This window comes from Netta rufina (genome assembly GCF_964035555.1).
Source record: "Netta rufina genome assembly, chromosome: 1".
NCBI classification, from domain to species: domain Eukaryota; kingdom Metazoa; phylum Chordata; class Aves; order Anseriformes; family Anatidae; genus Netta; species Netta rufina.
In genome coordinates, this window is record NC_140123.1 from 146645887 (window position 1) to 146667862 (window position 21976).

General features: G+C 42.7%; 1 protein-coding gene across 3 annotated transcripts; it reads left to right on the forward strand.

The window, feature by feature from the left end:
* Positions 1-10764: 10764 nt before the first annotated feature.
* Positions 10765-15487, forward strand: MRPS33 (mitochondrial ribosomal protein S33). Of its 3 annotated transcripts, none has more exons than XM_084299698.1 (3): positions 10765-10786; positions 12818-13073; positions 14821-15487. In XM_084299698.1, exons 2-3 carry the CDS (start codon positions 12859-12861, stop codon positions 14924-14926), a joined length of 321 nt encoding a protein of 106 aa, XP_084155824.1. In that variant the 5' UTR covers positions 10765-10786; positions 12818-12858; the 3' UTR covers positions 14927-15487. The 3 variants fall into 3 exon arrangements, with proteins under 3 accessions (XP_084155824.1, XP_084155825.1, XP_084155826.1); XM_084299699.1 differs by lacking the exon at positions 10765-10786 and adding an exon at positions 11046-11567; XM_084299700.1 differs by lacking the exon at positions 10765-10786 and adding an exon at positions 12102-12215.
* Positions 15488-21976: the final 6489 nt, after the last annotated feature.

Sequence of the window (21976 nt, forward strand, 5' to 3'; positions counted from 1 at the left end):
CTCTGTCTCTTCTTGGGATTATTACAGACAGCCCCTTCTCAGCACAAACAGATCATTATTAAATTCTCTGCCTCCCACCCCACCCCCGCCTCGCCACGGGGGGAAAAAAAACAATCCTTGTCGATCTTCAGATGAGCGTAAGCTGGGGGAAAGGCATTTTAAGAAGAAGTCCACATGCACTTGGGCGTGCTACGCCGAAACCTCACCCTGCAGTGAATGAAGGATGTCTTGGCAACAGGAGTTAATTCATCGGTGCTGCGCGACTCGGGGTGTGAACATGCAGTTTTAGTAAATGGTTAACATGGAAGCTCTCTGCAGGTTGCGATTTCAGTGGTACGGAGGGGAAGGTAACGCACATGGGTGCGCAGATAAAATGTCTGGAGGCACGGGACAGAGAAGCAGAGCCTGGAGAGGCTGCTCAGAGCAAATTCCTTGTGACGAGCCCTGTGCGCTGCCTCCTAGACCTCGCCGCTGACGGCAGCTTACAGCTAAGGCCAGCCTCTTGCCCACTGCCCCCCAGATTGCTACAGCTCTGCTTAGCATCCTCCAGCTGCCCTCGCCCACCTCCCTCCAAGAGACAAAAGCCCAGACACAAAAGCCAGGGGTGCCCGCACCAAGGGGCACATGGGCAGGGTGCCGGCTGGAAGGGGGAGGGCAGCCAATGGAGAACCAATTGCAATTTGCTTTTCTTCTTTGTGTTTTTTTTTTTTTTTTTTTTCATCAAGATGACCTCCACCGTATTTTTCTTCTCCCTCCTCTTTTTTTTTTTTTTTCTTTTAAAGAAAAAGAGTTCAGTGCCATCTAGTGGGGGAGGGGACGGAGCAAGCCGACGCGCTTCCCATTTCTCAGGCTCTGTGCCGCTAAGTCCATTTATTCAACAGGGAGAGATGATCGTCAGTATTTCCCTTCTCTCTTTGTGCTGTGCATTTCCCAAGAGGTGATGTTTAATTTCCATGGGCTCCATCCTTCATTCTTTGTAATGAACCTCCTACTGAAGGCGAAGGAACTCACACCAGCGTTGTGTTACTTAGAGCAGCGCTGACCCTGGAGGCACTTCGCCTCTCTAATTACAGGATCTCAAATACAAGACAGTAATCAAACCAAACACAGATATAACAAATTATAGCTACTAATGTTTTTTATCATACACACGCACCTTGGATACCAGTGTGGGTGAATCCCCATTATGCCAGCTGTTCTAGTAACACAGACGTGAAAGATGCTGCCTCTGCCCTACAAACAGCTTAGGGCAGTTCCCCCAAACAGTTGACCCATCAGTCCAGCTGATTTGGGGGTGTTTCAGAACCAAGCAGAAGCAATGGAAAGGAAGTTAGGGACCTCAAAACTGCATATAAAAGTTGTCACCTAAAACTCAGGCATCTAAAACAGTTGTTGATGCTCCTTCTACTTTTAGTAGAGCAAGGCATTTTCCAAAGAAAATACCAGCCAGCCACATAAGCCCAAGCTGGCCATACACACACACACACGTACACCCAAATTAAGCAGACAGCTATGTACACGCTAGTGTACAGACCTCACGTTGAATGCAAAATGATTAATGTCCTCATGGGTTTTCTGTATTCTCATTGTAATGTTTGAGGGTGGGTTTTTTTTGTTGGGTTTTGTTGGGTTTTTTTCAACAAACATCAATGAACTTATCTTCCCAGATCCCTGCTGAGGAACTGAGATAAAAGCCAATATTTTCAAACATGTCAGTGCATTTTGGGTGCTCAATTAAAGAAGCTTAGAACCAAAACTTTCAAAGTACTTGGTATTTTCCTTCTTCAGTGAACAGCTCCCAGTCACCTTGACTCTGCACACAGTGGTCAGTATCTACAAATCAGTTCATGGCTAACTGAAAGAGGATACCCAGAAAATAGGGACCATATGGACAATTATTTGGCTCACCCAGCTTCCTACCAGCAACCCTAGCAAAGGAAAAAATAAAACCCGATTTTGTTGATCTGTGACCATGATTTTTCCTATCTGTGTTTCTCTGCAAGGATAACTACACAGCTTCCAAACCCTTCACCAAACAGCCACCATCTCAGGGCTGCAGAGTTGTAGTTCATCACTCTCCACCATGAATGGTAAACATATAAAAAGCAGGATCTGGCCAGGCATCTTACGTCATGAACACAAGACACAAATGAACAGCAATTCATGGGAAATCTTTATTCTGATGTTTTCCTAGGGTCACTTAGTGACCTGAAGTTGTGAAGAAGAGAAGCATGCATGAGCTGAGAGCTCTAATCAGGGGGTCAGGAGCTGAATGGGCTGTAGCAAAGAAAGAACGGATTTCGTTTGGATGGAAGCAAAATGAACTGCTGAGCAGAAAGCAGGAAGACATGCAGGTGAGTCGTTCTGTACCTTGTTCTTCAATAAAACCGAGGAAATGGCCAACACTAAATTGCTTCACGTGGAGACAGGTAAAAGACAGTACCCAGGTAAAAAGAACCACAGTATAATGTTATTTTTCCAATGACAAAACCAAAACAAATCAAAACACACAGACACACAAAGCAAAATAAAAAATAATTTTAAAAAAAAAGGAACACTGGGAGGTTTCTACTAAAATTGCTTCCTCTTGTGAAAACTTACTCTTTATTATTTAGCTGTCAACTGTCAAAGCCACATAACTGTGAATTACCTGAGGCTACCCTGTAGACACAGCTAACCGTGTATGATAACCACTGCTTCTCATCTGAACATCCCAGGAATATTTTTAAACTCAGGCAAGACAAGGATCAACTTTTTAAAGTGAGTAATAATTAAACTTTCCCCAAAACTGCCCAAGGCAGACACTACTACTCGGAAAATGTTAGCCCAAACAGTTGAAGTTTAGCAAAGCTGTAAGTTACTGAAAATAGGGCCTGGCAGTCAGTCTGCTGAAGACATTATCCCTGTACCACCTACACACCAATGGAATGATCATGGTCATTGTGGTAAAATGCAGAATAATTTGGAACCTTTAAGGGTAAGCCCACATATTTTGTCTTTTTCAGCCAGGTGGTAGTACCTAAATGGGCACTGCGCTCACAGGTGACCACTAAAGCAACTCAACGAACAGCCTTGTCCTCTGTTGAGTTCTCAACTCTGTTGAGTTCTTCCACTGTCAGAGGGGCATCAAGACAAGTCTGAAGAAAAAAGTGAAGGCCTAAATTGCATGTGTATAAATTTCTGTTGAAACAGTGAGTTCTGCAGGGCTACGAGACAACTCAGCCAAAGCACACAGGCAACCTTTGGCCCTTAGGGCTCTCTGAAATTCATCTCCATACAACAGAAAAAATGTCTTAGATCTTGCCTTCACGAGAAGAGATTCAGCTTCACTCTGGTGTGCTCTGTGATCATAGCACACTACTATAGCACTGTTATGCCTCCTACTTAATGTCTTGCCAACTTTGTAGTCAACATCTTCATGTTCTACAGGTGCTTCTCCTCTGAATTGGAGTAAGTTTCACATGAACTCTCTTTCCCCAAATGCCTTGCTAGCAGGACTACCGTTTCATACAAGCCACACTGTGATTCCCCAAGTTTGCCTCACAGACGCATTGCAAGCCTGGCCTCCTATCCTAAATCCTGCTGCAGGAAAAAGGCATCGTCCACTGCAGTGATGGAGGGGACGTTGCAGGAGTCGAAGAGCATGGTTACTTGCTGCCTAAAGCCAGCTACCAAAGGAAGAGGGCTCTCCGACACCACCATCGTTGGGCTCAGCTGAAACAGGCGAGACTATTTTGCATTACAATTCATGAATCTTGTGATTTTTATTGAAACAGAATGAATTCAGGGGGGCAGAGATGAGATATTAGGACCAAAGAATACTGACTCAGAGCAAAAACTCAGACTTCTTTGCTTCTAATAATAAGCTTATTTTGCAAGAAGTGACTTGTATTCTTAAAGCTACATCTAACACATTGATCTCCAATACCTTAAAGCCTGAATAACTCTGATTTTACAGTAGTGCATCAACATTTACTTCATACACCCAGTCTTATATGAAGGTGCACCTGCAGTACTGTTAGTTTGCTTGAGGTGGCAAGTCATGCTGCATAACATTCCCTACGTTTCTGCCAGATTTCACAACTCTTGGTGCCTTCCCAGAGAGCTTTCTGGACATGGGTTATATCAGTAGAGTTTTGTGAACTAATCCTCCAGAAGACTGAGATCTGGTCTAACACGGTCTTTGGTAATGAATACCACATCTGTGATTTGCTCCCAGCTGCCAATTCAATTTGTTGCTACTTTTAGTCACAAAAGAAGAACAAGGATTAGTTAAAAATTAGAATTTATAGATCATAAAAAGTCTTCACAGTCCAGACTGGAAAGAAAAACAGTAGTCAAAAACAAAAATACCACCCTGATAGGAAAAATCCTATTCTTTAAAAGCACTCCTCCATTTTGGAATGTGACTCAGAAGACCTCAATCTTCATGTGTTTCATGTGGCTTTGGAAGTCCTAGATGAGTCGATTCATTTAAATCAAAGAGAAGAATGTACATAACATGTGAATATATATACATTGTGTGTCTAAATAAAAACAGCTGACATCTATGATGATAAGCACTCAATTTAGACACAAGTATGATGTTCTTTTAAACAGCTTTGCATTTAGCTCTCCTCATTTATTGTTATTCAAACAATATTTGCATGAAAATAAAGTACTTGGTTCTTCAGACTTCATCTGCTTCTGCAGTTTATTTTCCCACCTAAACCTTTAGCACTGTAATATCACAATTAGTTGTTGAGGAATTGATTAGATCACAAAATGAGGATTATAGCTCCAGGTGGGAAACATGCAGCAGGAAAAGATGAATTCCTAAGCAAGAAGACCTAGTTTCCATGCAAGTACCATTGGTTTGTTAGTCTTTACAAAGAATAAAGGAAAGAAGAGGGAAGAAAATCTATATATTTCAGCAGAATTGCTACCAGTTCTCATTTTCTAAGAGATGGCAGCAGCTCCTTAATGACTATTCTTATTCTGTCAACACTGAATTGAAATCACAAGAGTAGTTAGTTTCACATGCCATTGCTATTTTTCATCAAATATTGCAATCCAATAGATTATGCCACTACATCTGATATACAAAATGAAGCATTTATAGAAACCTACAGCTTGATGCCTCTCTTCTAAAGCATCTTTCAGAAGCTGGACATCTTAAAGTGCTTTACAGCAACAATGTACTTCTTAAAGTGCAGTGAACGGATGCAAACTGTAGGTACAAATTGTTTCAGGGAAATGCCTGTTTGGAGTGTCCGGCCAGGATAGTGAAGTCGATTTCCTCCAGACATACCTGGCTTAGGGCCAGAGTGATCTTTGCAGTCCCGTATTCAAGAGGATGAATGGTTGGAGACCCCACACAGCAGCTGACCATCTGCCAGCAACTGGCATCCCAGCAGCAGCTACAATCGTGAAGAACCCATGGAAAGCTCCGATCTGCAGGCATCTGGTTGGCATTTTCAGAAATCCTGTGCACAGCAGAACTGACCTATTACTAGGGCAGACTGGGACCGCTGCAGCCAGGCAGGATACACTTGAATTTGAGGCTAATTAGTAAGATGGAAGATCTCTCCAAAGCAGCTCCCGCACTTCCAGGAAGCTCCATGTAACGATGGCACAGCAGGACAGCATCTCTAAGACCAAGGCAAAAAACTTTTCCTTGCTTTGAATACTGTGCTGAAGGGCAATTCATAGAGCAGGACTGAGCCTCAACCACTTAGGGCTAGCAAAATGACAATAAAAGATCTTAACGCCTCCAGAGAGTAGTTTGTGCAGACTGCCTAACACAGAAGGGGAAAATGTGGAGTTTAAAATACTTCAGACAATTATTTCGGGGTGCTCAGTCATGTGCAACATAGTCATTATGGCTCACAATCTGAGGTTGTTCCAGTGAGAACTGCTGTGCCGTGACAGCAGTTTATTTATTCACCTATGCTGTAAAGGCAGCTAGAAAATACCCACCAGACAAGAAACAGTGGAGAGTACTAGACCCTACTGACTGTACTCTGACTGCCCAACAGGTATGTTAAAGAGGCTGGCCTGCAAAAAGCTAATTCTCTTGTTTCCAGAGAAGCAGACTGAGGAACTGCATTTCCCAAGGACAAAAAGGAAATAAAGAAACCTTGGGTTTCACAGCCATAAAATCTGAAGACGGAGTTCTTTGCAGGAAAAAGGGGAACACATAATGTCCACACAAAATAAAGGGCAGCTTCATGTCTGGAGTGAAGGAACTCCAAAATAAAACTAAAGGTCTTCAAAGGAAGTGTCTGTTTCCATGGCTTTGCTTCTAAAGGACTGTAGAAGAAGGAAAGGCTGCTCGATGGCATTTAGGACTACAAAGAGTGCTACTGAGATGACTGCACACCTGTGGATTCAACCAGATCTTGACAAAATCTGCTGACTTGCAGGTAGAGGCAGTCAGGCAGTGGGTATCTAGAGTGCTCCCAAAGGGTTAGTGATGGGAACATCAGCTGGGATACCCTAATACAGGAAGAGACCTAAACAAAGAGAAATCTCCACTAGAATGCACCATAGAGGTCAACAGGGATATAAAATACAAAGTCTGTCAAAACTCAAGGGAATCCCCAGCCCACAAACCCAAGAAGTCTAGACCCAAGACAGCATCTTGACAAGAGCAGGTCATCTCAGCATGTAGAAACAGAAATATGAACTCAAGCAGACCCAAGCAATCTCTCTGGATTTTCTGTTTGAGAGATGGATGCCTTCCTGAGAATTTTATTGCTGGAACATTTTTATTTGCTCTTCTTTTTTACACTTGGTCAAACAGAGTTAAGAGATGGACAGCTGGTTTTCTCTTGTTTGAAAACCTTGATGGATGTCCTTTCAGATGAGTTCTGCAAGGGATGGTAAGAGAGAAACTACAAGAGCTTTTATCAGCAGTGAGCCAGATGTCTGCATTATTTCTTCTCTTTTCAGCTGACTCCATCATTTTATTTTTTTCCTTCTTTTCCTCCCCCCTTGAATACTTTGTTCCAGCCAAGAAGATGTGCCTTTGTTACTGTTGCCTTTAATATTTTTCTTGCATATGATGCCTGTTGTTAGTAAAGTAACTGTAATACTTTACTTGTGTAGTATGTTTTCCACTAGGGGAAGGTGAAGCATTTTCTAAGAATCAATTATTCTTCACAAGCCATTTCTGAAGCAGACATTATTATCCCCAGTTTACAGAGGAATAAAATGGCAGATAGGTTAATTAACTTGCTTAAGGTCATCCAGTGAGTTAGTAATGGAGTTACGACTAAAGCAAGATTGAGCAATTCTCATTCCCAGTCCCTTGATACAACTGCAAAGAAAAACTTCTCTTCAGTCTTAAACACTCCATTTAAATCTATCACCGAGCATTTATTCTGACGTACTGTTGAACTACAAATTAGTCAGTCTAAATGACAAATATGTAGACGTGTGGCGATCTGCAGCATCCACCCCTCGCTTGCCTGTTCAGCTTCCTGCACCCCCTGCTATGCTGAGAGCTCATCTTCCATTAAAATGGACGTGCTGCGGCTCCTCTGGAGAACTGTTAATGCCACTTCAGGCATCAGTCCGAAGGCGTCGCAAAAGGCAGAGAAGAAGAGCACTTGCTGTCTTTCCCCAGGAGGCAAGAAGACTGCTACAACAGCCCGGCTGCCTGAAGAAGCAATGAGCTCGAGATGCAAACTGGCTTTGAAAAATATTTTCTGGTTTTCTTTTACACTGTGTCTCCTTCCCAAGTGTTTCCAGTGTTAGATAGATGGAGTGGCGGCATTTAAGAGCTGCATCTTTGCAGATTTTGCTCTGAAGCACTAGTTCGATGAGTTCTTTTAAAGTCAAAATACCCTTCAAATGCCCACCCAAAGTCTGTCAGCCTCTTCATACAACACATTCTCTCCAGAGGGATTTGCACTGTTAGACATCTCTGTGGCTCAGCGTGAATCGCTGTGCAACAAAATACAATTGAAGTTCACAAATTAATCATGAACACATAAAAAATGAATAAACACATATGTAGTCGATGCAGTTTTACCAAATGCTCAAAGGGTCCTTCTGCTTGACTCAGATGAAGACTGTTTTGCTCCTCATATCAATATTTATTACAAGATAATGTCAGAGATTGTTTTACAGCATGAGATGTTAGTTTCAAGTATAAGATTTTCGAAAGAAGTTCATTACTGTGCCATATAGGAACCACTCAAATGTCTCATTTCCAAGATCAAATGAAGCAAGTTCAGACTCTCCTTGAAAGTGTCAATAAACAAGTGCCAATGGGCAAACTGCTATCCATGTCTTTTCTTCCTTCCGGATATACCTTTGCTTTCTCAGGACAAACTCACACTGGCTCATGTTGCATTTTGTCAAAATCCTACCTTAAGGCTCCTTAATGTTCAATTACAATTAAAATATATACCCAGGAGGAATTAACCGGATAAGTAGTTCCAGATAATTATTGATCAACTAAAATAATTCCAGACCAAACTATTCTCAGCTGTTTGTGAAGAGGTCTCCTCTGTGCTTATCATGAAGCCTCTTCCTTTTTTTAACAGCTCTGCTGTGCTCCATGCATCTCTTCCCTCCCTTGATTTCTTTCCTTCACAACAGTCCCCATGCACACAGTGCCCATTTTGTCTCTGAGTCCCACGTCAACTCACTCTCTTTTAACTCCTTTCTAGGGTTTCAACTTTTTTGCTCACCTCTCTGCCACTGATTTGCTTCTAAATAATCACTGACAAGTCCAAACACTGCTCTATTTACAATAAAATCCTCAGGAGGCTCTAACAATACGTCTATAAGGTTCAGTTTATCACAAAGCCTTTCCTGTTGGCAGCCACTGCTGCTTCCTTCCATTCCCTGTTACTACCATCCCTTAGCGTGTCAAGTCTAATTTGGACTGTGAAAACCTCAGAGTGACTATGTTCATTTTATGTGTCCAAAAGGCTCCAGACACGTTTCCAGCACTACATGGGTAGCCTTACCCTGTTGTGATAAGCCAGGTGGCTCTGCGCAGCAGCCTATACAACACCAGCATCAGGAAATGGGTGTCTGGCTCTCGAGCACCCTATTTCCATGACCACCCCATTGGTCTGCTCTAGCATGATGCTGGATCAACTGCACAGGGATGAAGGAGTGCAACACAAATGTCTCAGATCAGGCACCCAAGAACATTTTTGGCTATGTAGGTTGCAAACCAGACCATGTAAATTTGCAGACGTGTTGAGTTGTGACTTTGCTGACTGCTGTGAGCTTGATATGCCTTCCCAAGTGTACGTATTCTGTCCTCCAGGCTGACATGCTAATCCTGGCTGGGTGCTCTTCATGCAGTTCTCCTCATAACCCCAGTAGTAACACTGATGTCATAAAGAACATACATTCCTGTGAGTGCACATTTGTATATAAACATCAGATTTAATAATATTTGCATGTTTTTGCATTGTTGACAAGAGGAACAACCGATTTTAAAGAAAAAGAGGCAGAAGAAATGAACTAATGCAGACCTGTACATATAGATGTGCTTCTATGGCACCAAAAAAGCCATACTGGAGCACCTCACATGCACAGTGGTGCAACAACACTGGATCTCTATGGAGATAATCTTTGTAACTCCTTCCTAGCAATCCAGGGCTGTGATGGGCAGCTAGGAATAGAAAGCCAGTTTGCTTACTGCCCTATTGTGGGCAGCCTTAATTCCCACATTAAATGTATCCATTAAATCTCTCTGAATTGAAGCTCAGCAGAGGAACTTTAGACAATCATACACCAGGGTGATAATGGTGCAGGAAAACAGAAAGGGAATAAGAACCATGTTATTGGATCTGTGTTTATGCAAATCAACACTTTGAAGGACAAAGGAAGATGTTTTTCAATTGTCTATATGCCCAATCCCTGAGTTTGGGTAGCATGCAAGAGGAACTGGATATTTTCATTGACAAGGAGAAACAAGATCAAACTAGACATTACTGAGAAAGGATAATTCACTAAATTGTAATATTAAAATATTTTGCCACAATTCTTTTAAGAAAAATAAAGCAATTTGAAGATGTGAGGAGGTAACATTTCACATGAAACCACCATCATTGTTTTAGAGCTGCAGAGACAGTAACTTGCACCAATCCACCCTACAAAAGAGGGGTGGAGTGGGGTGGGGGTGACTACAGAGAATCAGACTTCTTATTCTGTTTACATACAAAATGTGCTCACTTTGGACCTGTCTGAGAAAAACCCCAAATAGGCAGCAGCGGTGTCTCATTAGAGTTCCTAGAGTTATTTTCTATGACAGAAGTTGCAGTGTATACAGAATAAATATTTTGGGATTCATAACATTTAAACAGTTTAATGATGGGACGATAAAATGGTACTTGCTTAGGAGCCAATAATCGTGATGTGATTGTAAGAGAAAAGGGATAGTGTATAGCAATAAGATGTTCTCAAGCACATCTACAGATGCTTTAGAAAGCCTATCTCCATCAAGGTGGTAGGAGTGGTAAGAAAAATGGCTCAGAAATGTAGATAGAAATTTAAATGAGAATTCTTGTGATTTTAGTAACCGGTGAGGATGGTAAATATGTACTGGAATAAGCACTTGTCCCTGGGGGTGTTCAAGGGAAGGCTGGACGTGGTGCTTGGGGACACGCTTGGGGGTGACACTGGTGGCATAGGTGGCTGGACGAGGCGTTCCCGCAGGTTTTCATGTCCCTCACCCTGCCGCCACACAGCGCAGCCGCCATGGCAGCCACCACCCCTCACGCAGGCGCCGCGCCGAGGCAGGCGCCGCGCATGCGCCGTGCGGAGCGCCCTGCCGGTCAGCTCGGGGCCGGGGGCCCTGAGGGGTGGCGGTGGCGGGGGGGAGCTGCGGGGATTTGGGGTGGGGGGGGAGAGGGGCGCGGATGTGGGGTGTGCTGAGCCACGGGGAGACCGCATGGGGCGGGTGGGGGGCTGGGGAGGGCAAATGGAGCGGGGGGGAACACACGAGGTTGTGGGGAGGGAGATTGGTGAGGGGTGCTGGTGGTAGGGGTGTGCAGGGGGGCTGCAGGTGGCGAGCATTGAGCCTCATGGACGGGGCTTTTTGGGTTCCTCTGCGGGTCCTGAGGGGGAAACGGGTCCCACAAAGCAGGGTCTGTGTCGTTTAGGAGCTACGGGTAGTTGCAGCTTCAGGCTGCAGCCCTTGGAGGAGATAAATCAGTTGTGGTGCTTGGGTTGGGCGTGGTGTACCCTCAGGGTGCTGCTGTGTGAGGAGGTTTGGGGACGGTTTGTTGCCTTATCTGCCGGTAGGAGTTAGGGCTGGCAGCACTGAAATGGCCGATTCAGCAAGCCCCAGGGATCATTACTTTATGTAACAGACACTGAGGCTGGAGTGCCGGCCTGCCATCACCTGAGACCTGCCACCTTCTCTCCCAGCAGGCGTGTTGCCTTCGCATGCAGCCTCTGACGCTTTGCCTTCCCTCTTGTTGCCCTTCCCATTGCTCTCCTTGACTCAGAACACCTGTGTTATTCTCATGCTTGATTTTCCTCTTGCTTCTTCTGCGGTGCTGTGCTAACAGGAGTAAATCAAAGCGGACAGCTGTACATCAGTCCTCCGGAGGGTAGGAGCGACGTTACGAATGCTTCAGATCCGTGTTATTAAACAACAGATCCCTGTTAGCCTACTAAAAGGGACTAGGCCCCGGCCTGCTGATGGCTCTTGTCTCTGCTCCGCGCTCTTTCATTTTTTATGCTCATCTTCTGGAATCAGCTGTGCAATACTTCTTAAAACAAGAATTTTAAACTTTAAAGGAAGCGTAGTGCAGATGAATGAACGCTGCTTAATTTCTCCAGAGACTTAAGTCATCATTTATTCACAGACACAGTACAGACAACGTACAGCTTCAAATGCAGGATCATGGGAGTCTTATTCCCGTCCATTACATCCATAAGATGGATGTTTCTGAAACTCCATGCAAGTATCTCTTGCAGAAGGAGATTATGCTTGTGCTTTACATCACCTCTCACAGGGGAGCTACCTAGCTGAGAAAATCCTTCTTCACAGCCCTTTAAGTGACTGGATGTTGTCTCTCGTGGCCTAGTAACAGTGGCTGTTGTGCCCTCAGAGCATTTCTGTTGCAGAGGGTTCTTTAGGTGGGAGGCAGCTGAAAGAGAACGGGAGGCTGCTGGTGTGGGGCCTCCTTGGAAAATCTGGTGTGGGGAAGTGACCCTTTTCCTTTACAAAGGGAACGGAGAAAAAGCTGGTGGAGGTAATTTAGAGCAGGGAATTGAGATGAGACAGATGTGTGTGATTCATATAGGGAAACGTGACTTATTTCTCTGTACAGTTAATAGGCCATTTTGGTTAGTTGGTTCTAACAAAGCTCATGCAGTGCTTTAAAGAGGGTGAGAAATATTTAAGAGCAAAATTTCCAGGTTGCTTCCTCAGTATATTTTTCTAGTGTCTTATCTTGTGCTTGTGTAGAAGTCAGAGATATCACAGTGGGGCAGCATTTTGGCAGAGTTCATTCTGTAATTGTTCCTGTGACTGGAGTTTAAAGGGAGACTTAAGCAAACCAAGTGAAAATTGCTAATAAACTAGCCATGGTAAACGTGTTTCAGTGTAGGTATTTCTGCAGTCTGTACTGATTTCTGTAGTGTTCTAGTTAGGCTGCTAATTGTACCTGAATTAGTGTAGGCATATACTTTATATGCAGGATTGCGTGTTAAATATTAGATCAGTTTCATGGAAGGAATGAAATTACTTCAAATGTGATCGGTGTACGATGAGTTGTTTTGATTGCCTTAATTAAGGGATAGCTTGCAGTACTCAATCATCTTAGAGATGTGGGTCTTTCGTTTCCTTTTGCAGGAAGGTCCACCTGCCTATGTGTGCCCCCTCGTTCTCAGGAAATGTCCAGCGTTTCCAATTACGCCCTTCGAATGGCCCGTCTGAGTGCTCAGATCTTTGGAGAAGTTGTCAGGCCAACTGACACAAAATCTATGAAAGTAGTGAAGTTATTCAGTGAGCAGCCTTTAGCCAAAAAGAAGGAGGTCTACAGCTGGTATCCTCCTCACAACACCTACTATGCCCTCATGAAGAAACTCCGCTACTTTGGTCTCTACAGGTAATCTCTGCTCATGGGATAGGAGCAGGACTGGAGGTGGGAAAGGGGTGGCTGTGAGCTTTGTTACACTTTTTTCGTTATGGAAAAGAGAAGGAGAAAAAGGTTCAGTTTAGAAAATGGTGCATATGGAAGTAGGTGCTTGATTGTTGCACTGAAGACAAGAGGAGTAAAATAAATGTCTGCTGTCTAAGTAACTTTACCTGTCTGATCACAGCTTTCTGTGAGAAATAGTTCAGATGTAGTTCTCAGCAACTGGTTATTTAGAAATAGTTCTTACTCTGACCTTGTGCGAAAGGGAAGACAGCTTTTTCACAGAGATAGGTCTGTAGTTCAGAGTACACCAAACCAGCATGCTGCAAAAAGGTGACATTGTCTTAACGCTGTCTCAGTGCAATTTGTGTGTCACACTGTGTTAATGACTCATTTAAAACGTGAAATTCAGAAGAGAAGTGTGTTAGGCCAGAGGGGCTTTTTATCCTTAAAAATAAATTAAAGAAAATTAAATTCAAATATGGCTTAAGTAGCCTTACTAATTTCAGCTTCAACCAGTGTGTAATTTCTAAATGAAAAAAAATGCACTTCTGAAGAACATGAGCAAGTGTCAGATGCAGTCCTTTGGCTTCAGTCAAGTAGCACTGTAGAAATCCCATAAAAGCAAAGTTGCTAACCCCATGAAGTCAAGACAGATTAATTTCTATTGCTAGCATTGCAATTCTGGTCATCAAGGACTGCATCCACGGTACTCTTGGTTTAGGTGGAAATGTGAAATCTTTCCAAAATAGCAGTGTTTTGACACAGAAAGCTTCAGTGACATGATAATGTTCTTTTGCCTTCTCTTCTTGATCCCAGGGTTCCTCCTCTAGCTGCTGTATGTACAGAGAGCTTGTAGAGAATTAGGTTTGCTGCTTCAAAATATGTAATGAAGGGATGTAGGCTAAAAGGGCCTGATAATAACTTGCAAGCCTTTTGTGTGTTGTTTTTTTTTTTTTTTTTTTGCTTGTTTTTGTGTTATTTGTTTTGTTTTATTAAATTTGCATTTAATTTTTGTGGTACATTTTGTGGTGCATTTGTGGTACAGCAACCTTAAGCCACTTGGGATGCAGTTGTGGCTTTTGAAAATACCTTTGCACTGAAAAATAGGGGGATAGATAAAATAGAATTTATTAGAGCGTAATTGAGGATTAATTATCTGTCAGCCCCTTCCTCCTCTTCCCTGTTTTATTCCTGTGTTAAGACTCTACAGTAGCTTTCTTCATAACTCATCGCCGAAGCCACCTGAGAGCAGTGTCATGTACTAATTAGTGCTCAGCATGCCCCTCTCTCCTTAGAAGCTAATGACCTGAGCTTTCTGTGCAGCATAGGAAAGCAATGTGCTATCACTAGACTGCTGAGTTAGGTGCCAAGGGAGAAATTCTTATTCTCCATGATTTTTTTGTTTGTTTTCCATTGTGTTTAGTTGAGCAATATCAATAAATACGATGCAAGAATTACACACACGCACACACAGACTTCTTGCTGAAAAGGGCAACCTTGTTAGTTCTGAAAGTACCAGAGCAAATCACATGAATTCATCCAAAAATTATTGCTAGCAGTAGCACTCAATACATTGCAGTGAGTTTCAGCAAGAGCTTTGCTGTTTAAGGAAGTTGATTTCTTTTGTTACCGTACAGTGCTCAGGGCCTTTCCCATCTAGATATTCCCAGCAATAGAGCAAACTTCTTTCTCGTTTTTTTTCTCCCCTGTTTAGGGATGAGCATCAAGACTTTAAAGAGGAGATGAGGCGGTTGAAAAAGCTCCGTGGGAAGGAAAAACCAAAGAAGGGAGAAGGAAAGAGAGCTCTCAAGAAGAAATAGTGCCACTTCGATAATACAATGGACTACTCTGGAAGTGCCGGGGAACAGCTGTAATGCTTTCTGTTCCCAGGATGAAGAGGGCTTGGCATGCGAGCTGTGTTTGGGGCACAAGAAACACATTGTGAAATACTGGAATCTACCTTGAAGTGCACTTTGGTCTTTGTGGTTTTATTTCTTAATTTCTGTAGTTGAAATATTCTGTATATGTTAGCACATGAGTTTGTCATGAGAGTCCTCTCCAACCAAGCAGTAACAACAGTAGTTTAAAACAAAAAAAGGCACTCGGTTCTTGCATACATCTGCAGCCCTGTTCCAGCTTTTCTGGATCTGGAAAATCGTTTATTTTCTTTTATTGTCCATTTTACTTTCTTGCATTAATATCGATGCAGTTTTGCATGTGGCCACAAAAAATATTTCCTAGTCCTACTGCTGCGTGTTACCTTGCCTATAATGATGAGTTTTGCTCCAGGTAAATTCTGTTGATAATTTTTTTCTGAAATTGCTGTTAAATCTATGGTTTTGTGGTTTACACTGAATAATTATTGATGTTCCATTGCCTGACCACTGCACTCTCATGAATACCCTGAATATTTAGGTACTGCTACAGAAGAGGCTGAGAAATGAGAGTTCAAACCACTTTCAAGACCCCCTGCTAATTAAAATACAATATTTAAGCATACTGTAATAAGAGGATTTTGAATGTAGTTTGCCTGGAGGACTGGGGTGAAGTACTTCATAAAGTACAAAACAATTTTATGGATATGCAGTAAGTGTTTTTTTATAGCTAGGCTCCTTTGTCACTAATATTAATGCTTACATAAATTACCATTTTTAGCTGTCAGTGCCTGTCAGGGAACAGAAAGTACAGAAGGTAAGCGAGCTGCTCTGCCTGGCCGTGTGTGCATCTTGCCTGGGTGTGCCTTGAAACTGTATCTTTAATTTCCAGGCCACATAAACCTAGAGAAACAGCCCTGAGGTATTAAAGGAGAGCGATTCAAAGCATTGAGTGATTGGAGCAGAAAGTGTTTGCACAATTAGCTTGGGGTGTGCTTGATTTTGCATACAGAGGCATTCTAAAGTAGGTAGCAACTGACCTGGGGACATTTTTAAAGCAAGCTTGTTGAAATTTAAGTGTATTTTAGAGGGATGTGCCTGATCATTGAAACCAATGAAGCTACATAAATTTGTACCAGCTCAACACTTTTACTTCACCAAGGTTATTAATGCAAGTAGTGCCAGTTGTGCTGGAGGTGGTTTTGGTGAGCTGTGTAGCACTTATTTAGTACCCATACTGAAGTGCTAACTGGTTTTCTAAGCTCTTGAAGGCTGTGTTGGGGGTGAAGTGCTTGGCTTCTTACCACAATCAACAAAACACTACAGAAATGAGAAAGATACAATATATATGTAGCGCGGTGGCAAATTTCAGTCTTACTCTAAATTAGTAATTTACTCCTTTTGCTCAACTCCGATGTGCCTGTGGCACTGTGATGTTGTACATGTGATGCCGTGTGATTTAGCTGGTGCTGAAGTCTGCAGAACCTGCGATGGGCCCTTGGAGAAGTGCTTGGTTCCCAGCTCACAGGCATGCAGCTGAGGGGAAGCCGTCTGGTTGCTGGCAATTCCTGTTCAGGACGGAGAGCACATCATGCAGGGAGGTGTTAGTTGGGAGAGGGAATCGCCTGAGGAGGAAGTATGGCTGCTTCATGATGCTTTGTTTCTTGCTGTGGCTGAGTGTGGGTGAAGCTGCTCTGTTGGTTTGTTTGGTTAGAGGGACTAGTTCTCAGGCTCCACAGCCGAATTATTGCGGCAGCCATGGACTGCTGGTACCCGTGGTGAAGTGTTCATGTGCAGCACTTGGAGCTTTAATAGAGTGAATGCAATAAAAAATGCTTTGTAGTCTTGCTACAGTGAGTATATACAGCCTTAAACTCTGGGGGTGCAGAGAGACCTGTTCGTGTGTGTATGCATAATGGTTTACAGAGTACTGACACAGCCCGATAGGCGAGCCACGCTTATCCTTACGAATCCACATTTAGCCTGCTTAAGGGCTGAGCATCTACAGGGAGAGCAGTGAGTGCTGCAGGCTTTCTGTCTTCATGTGCCACCTTGCTAGATGCAGGTGTGGGCTCAGCAGTGTAACGTTAATTAAGCCCAGGGATCAGATCTCTTCCTTGTCCACTCAAATCACCTGGCTCTTTATGGACTGGGAGAAGGTCCAGTCATACATGTGAAAGTGAAAGGCTTCTGTGGCTGGTCATCTAGATTATAGATTATAGGTCCCTTTTGCAACCCCACAGAGCAAACATGCTCTTAGAATCAAAGCATCACACTGGGAACATTTTGGGAAGCCACTGACAGCAGCGTATCCAAGAAGGGAGAGAAACTCTCAGTAGTAGCTGTGAAACAAATGCGGACAATGACTTACTGGCTTTCACAATGACTTTGCAGTGTTAACAAGAGCGAAGTGGGTGGAATGAAGTCATTTTAAAGAAATCACAACTTAAAAAAAAAAAAAAAAAGTATGAGTACAAAAATATCTCCCCTGCCTAATTGTTCATGTTTTTTCTTCTGTGGTATTAATTCCCTAGATCTACGTTTTCAAAAATGGTTGTTTCCCTTCCTCTGAGACCTTGCCTTAAAATAATGATGTTTCAGCATTTTTTGGAGTTCATCACAATATTAAGCTAATCCATTGCTTGCTGGGAGCGTAACTCTTCTGTTCCAGAAAATACAGCTTTCTCCACTCCAGGAGGGATAGAAACAGGCACTTTGCTGCCTAGCTTCTAACAGATGCTCTATCATTTAGTGATTGATGGTGCCCTGAAGAAGAGTTAATTTTGTGAGTATCAGGACCTTCACAAATAGGAATTCAGTCTTCCAACATCATGCCAAGTCGTAACACAGTGTGTGTATTTAGAAAGAGAAGTAGAGTTTCAACTGTATTTGGAGGAGTAAGGAAGAAAATGCAGCTTTTTACAGCTACCAGTATAGTGACGTATCCATTTTACGCACAAATAATAAAGCTCAATTTTATTTTTTCCTTTTCCTTTACAATGATTCTTTTCACCATTCAAACTCTGCTGTGTTTTGCTAGAAAATACACTTTTTTTCCTGCGGTTATGAGCTGGCTGGCATATGTTTAGGTGGATGTTTTAATTCTTGATCGGAATAAATCCAGTTAAGTGATCTCTGAGGGAGTAACCGAGAGCCAGCCCCCTAACCTCTTCTGCATCCTGAACAGGTTAATTAAGTGCCGCTGCTGCCCTCTATTAAAGGTGAGCAAACGCAGACAGAGGAAATGTAATGCGAAGTCAGCTGCAATGTGAGTGCAGCCTGTGTTGCGTGCTGTATGCCACAGACCAGCCTAGGTGCCCTGCCTGCGTTTGGATTGCGACAGGAATAGCAGCCCTGAGTTTAAGCAGGTATTGGCATTAGAAAACAAGGTCCCAAACTCTTCTAACAAGTACTCCACTTTGTGTCATGCAAGGAAATGCTGAAGGAATTACTGACCATGACAGTTGGTTTTGTACTTCCTTACTTTATAGTGCTAATATGTCTGTATTTAATTATATTCTGGTATGATATAGCCGTAGCTGCAGAGAACTACCCTGATAATCACAAGTTAGTTTGTGAACAGGCTGACCCAGTTGCCACGTATCCTATAGGGAGTGCAGCCATTGCTAGACTTTATTACTGGAAGTCTTGCAGACAGACAGAAGCCAACTTGCATAAGGCCGTGTTTTGTAATGGTGGAAGGAAGAAAAGCAATGTAGTTTGCTGCTTAATTTTCTAGTGTGCTACAATACAGATATATTGTGCTCTGCTCAGGGAAGTATTTAACTAGAAGAAGTTTCTCCTAATGCAAAGTTTATTCTACTTACTAAAACAACGCACTGAGTTCTCAGCAGTGTGTGAAACGCACCTGTTACCGAGTCGTGCTATGGTTTTAGACAAATATTTTATCTTGTCTGCATTTCCTTGAGTAAAATTAGAATAACAATCACTTAGTCAACGTGTCATGAGAGTAAGCTACTTTTAGGATGGTGGTTTACCTCAGGAGAACCTCGTGTGAAGAGCAGCTGAGTTTGGCTGTAGGAGGACTCGCACCTCTGTGCATTTCAGAGCTTTATTTCAGAGAGCTGCTTTCATGAGACAGTTGATGACATTAACACTAGAAATAAGCTGTGGCAAGTTACTGTGTTCACGCAGTAAAAATATGTATGTAATAAGAAATCTGTTTTTATTATTAAATTGTATTTTTAAAAATTTTTTTAAAGCATGTGTGTACATAATCGTCTACCACTTCGAGTTCAAAGGCCATTTTAGCATGAGTTTTAAAACAAAATGAAAAAACAACAATCATCAGTCTATATGTTTTAGAAAAGCTTCATGAATCTTAAAGCCTGCTTTGATGGGGAAAGGCTGTCTTATAGTGTTTTTTTTTTTCTCTCTTTTAAAACACTAAGGATAATATGCAAGGAAAACAAACAACGGGGATGCCAGATTAGTTTCTTTAAACTCAGTTCTCCTGCATAGCTGTTCGATAGTGACTCTTGTGCAGTCCCTTGGGAGTAGATCCTGGAAACAAAGCCCTTCAAGGATGCTTTCTGTCCTCTCGACGCTGAGACGTGTGAGTGCAGGATCTCTTCTATCTAACCTCTTCCAGAGGCAGCTTCATTATTCTGAACTGTCCAACCAACAACTGGAAAAAACAAGTGTAATAACGTGTCTTGAGTACATAGAAGAAGGAATAGACAGGAAAACATCTGAAAGAATTTGCTTGTGAAGGCTCAGTAAGAGCAAAGCACAGCTACAGTGTGCTTAAATGAGGGCCATAACCACCGTACTGGTTGAGAAATTATTTAGGGTTGTCTAAGGCAATAGATAGGAAATAACAGGATCATGATCGTTACACTGAAGTATCTTTTTAAGTGCCACATTACGTTGTTCTGGGTGGAATACTGGGGAAAATTCCACAAGGTAAAATATTTAGAAAAATTGCAAATGCTCCCAGGAGGTGGGTTGTGGCTCTCTTAGTCAGAGCTAGCCTGAGTGAAGAGTTATAAAACAGCACAGGGACCACTTCTCTCTGGGAAGAGGAGGCAGCAGACTGGATGACCTCATATCATAGCTAGGTCTACAAAAACAAATCTCACCAAGGGCTAAGAAAGGTTTTTTATATCCATTATGTTTTCTGCCTACACTTGAAAGTACTTTACTTCATCCCAGCGCTCCTAAAGCAGTTTGTAAATATTTCATAGAGTTCAGGGGGGTCTCTTCCCCTTCAGTTGTTTCTGCAGGGCTGATGTTTGCCTTATAGGCTTTTTCAGCAAATAGCTCTTCTATTTGTATTAGGGGCAAAAAAAAAGACCACCTGAGCTCCATAAAGGCTTAAAAAAAAAACATGGTACTGCCACATGCAATGGTGTGTCACTGCAAATACATAATTATTAATGTAATTCACTCCTGAATTTTCATTACAGTTTTGCCTGGATGAAAGTAAATGAGGTTACTTGGGCCCAAACTCAGCGTTGGATGTCTAAAATTTTATTCCAGACTCCAGACCAAAAGATGTGGTCGAACGTTAGAAGTTGTGTGAACATTCAGCATCTCTCACTGCATCAGAGACGCTTGGTTCTGAATAACTGCTAGGTAAATCCCATTACAGTCATAGTCCCCTTTGCCTTTGACTGCTAGTGGTCTCTTCAGAACAGGACTGATGAAACGACGTCTCTTTAAAGCGCCTGTCATGCCTACTCGTGCAGTAGCTGCTTCCCAGTGATGCTCAGCATTGATCAGAAGCACATCAGGCTGCCTGGGTACCAAGTGCTGGATTCCACAGAGAGGAGAACCACAGGTGGCTTAAAGAAAATCTTATCTGCTCCAAGTCTGGGCGAGTACAGTTCAAGTCCTGTACTGACATCTGGGTGATGCTGTCTAATTTGCAACCAGCAACCATTATAGATAATGTCTAACATTTCTAATTTTTGTAACCACGTGGGAAGGCAGCTGTGTGTGACAAGCAGCATCAACCTGCTGCTCAGAATATTTTGGGGGGAGCAGTAAACAACGACCGATCCAGGCAGCATGAGGGCATGCATTCAGTATGGGACTGGGTGGCTTACATACACAGATATATATTTCTGAGATGTCAGAGTTTATGCTGGCTTTCTGTTTCAGGGAGATAAGGCTGCTGTTTCAGCAGATGTTACTCAGCACTGCCTTTAGTTTGTAGGCACAGGAGCATCTGTATGAAGACTCGAACCTGAAGCAGCATTCGGCTGGCTTGTCAGAACTGGTACGTTTGTACTGAAGAGCAGGCAGCGACTGAGGTGGTGCTGACTCTTTTTTTATGGTGCCTCTTTATTTTTCTGCTTCTGCACTTAGTCATTCTGCTTATACGCTGTGATGTTTGCCAAAATACTGCTTCGTTTGCCTGACACCAACACAGCCAACAACGTCTCTGTATTCACAAACTCAAATTGTTTGATAGTATCACTGAGTTTATTAATAAACATTAATGCCCTCTGAGGACAGAGAGCAGGGTATTGATTAGGCATGCAAACCACTTAAAAATAAAAAGAAGCTCTAAGCTGGAGTCTTGCAGAATTCCCCCAGAGGGGGGTAACATAAATTGTGTTCATACAGCAAAACAAATGTGTCTTCTGGAGACAGAAGTCGTATCATATTAAAAAGTAATAACCGAGTCCATCGGCCTTTAGCATAACCGCAGGCTTTAAGCAATCCATAGCATCAAAAACTTAGAGGGGTCACTGAATGCTGCACCAGAAATTTTGCCTTTGGTCAAGTGCGTACTGACAGGAGCTATCAGAATACAGCACTGTGGTTCAGGCTGTCCTAATTCCCACATGCTTGGCAGGCAGCTTGTCCTCTTTAGGAGGGCCTAAATGTCTGTGAGGCTTGTAGTGTTTTGGTGGTAGTGAGAATTAGAAGACAAGGATGGATTACCAACTGTGATATTGACTCTGCCACAAAAGAAACTTATGTTTAATTATCTAAATAAGATGTATACATGTATACTGCAATATA

What these genes read in the sequence shown, in the direction of transcription:
- MRPS33 (XM_084299698.1), top strand. Translation starts at nt 12,859, where the DNA reads ATGTCCAGCGTTTCCAATTACGCCCTTCGAATGGCCCGTCTGAGTGCT. An exon ending in CGCTACTTTGGTCTCTACAG is followed by an intron (nt 13,074 to 14,820) that starts GTAATCTCTGCT and finishes TCCCCTGTTTAG; the next exon opens with GGATGAGCATCAAGACTTTA.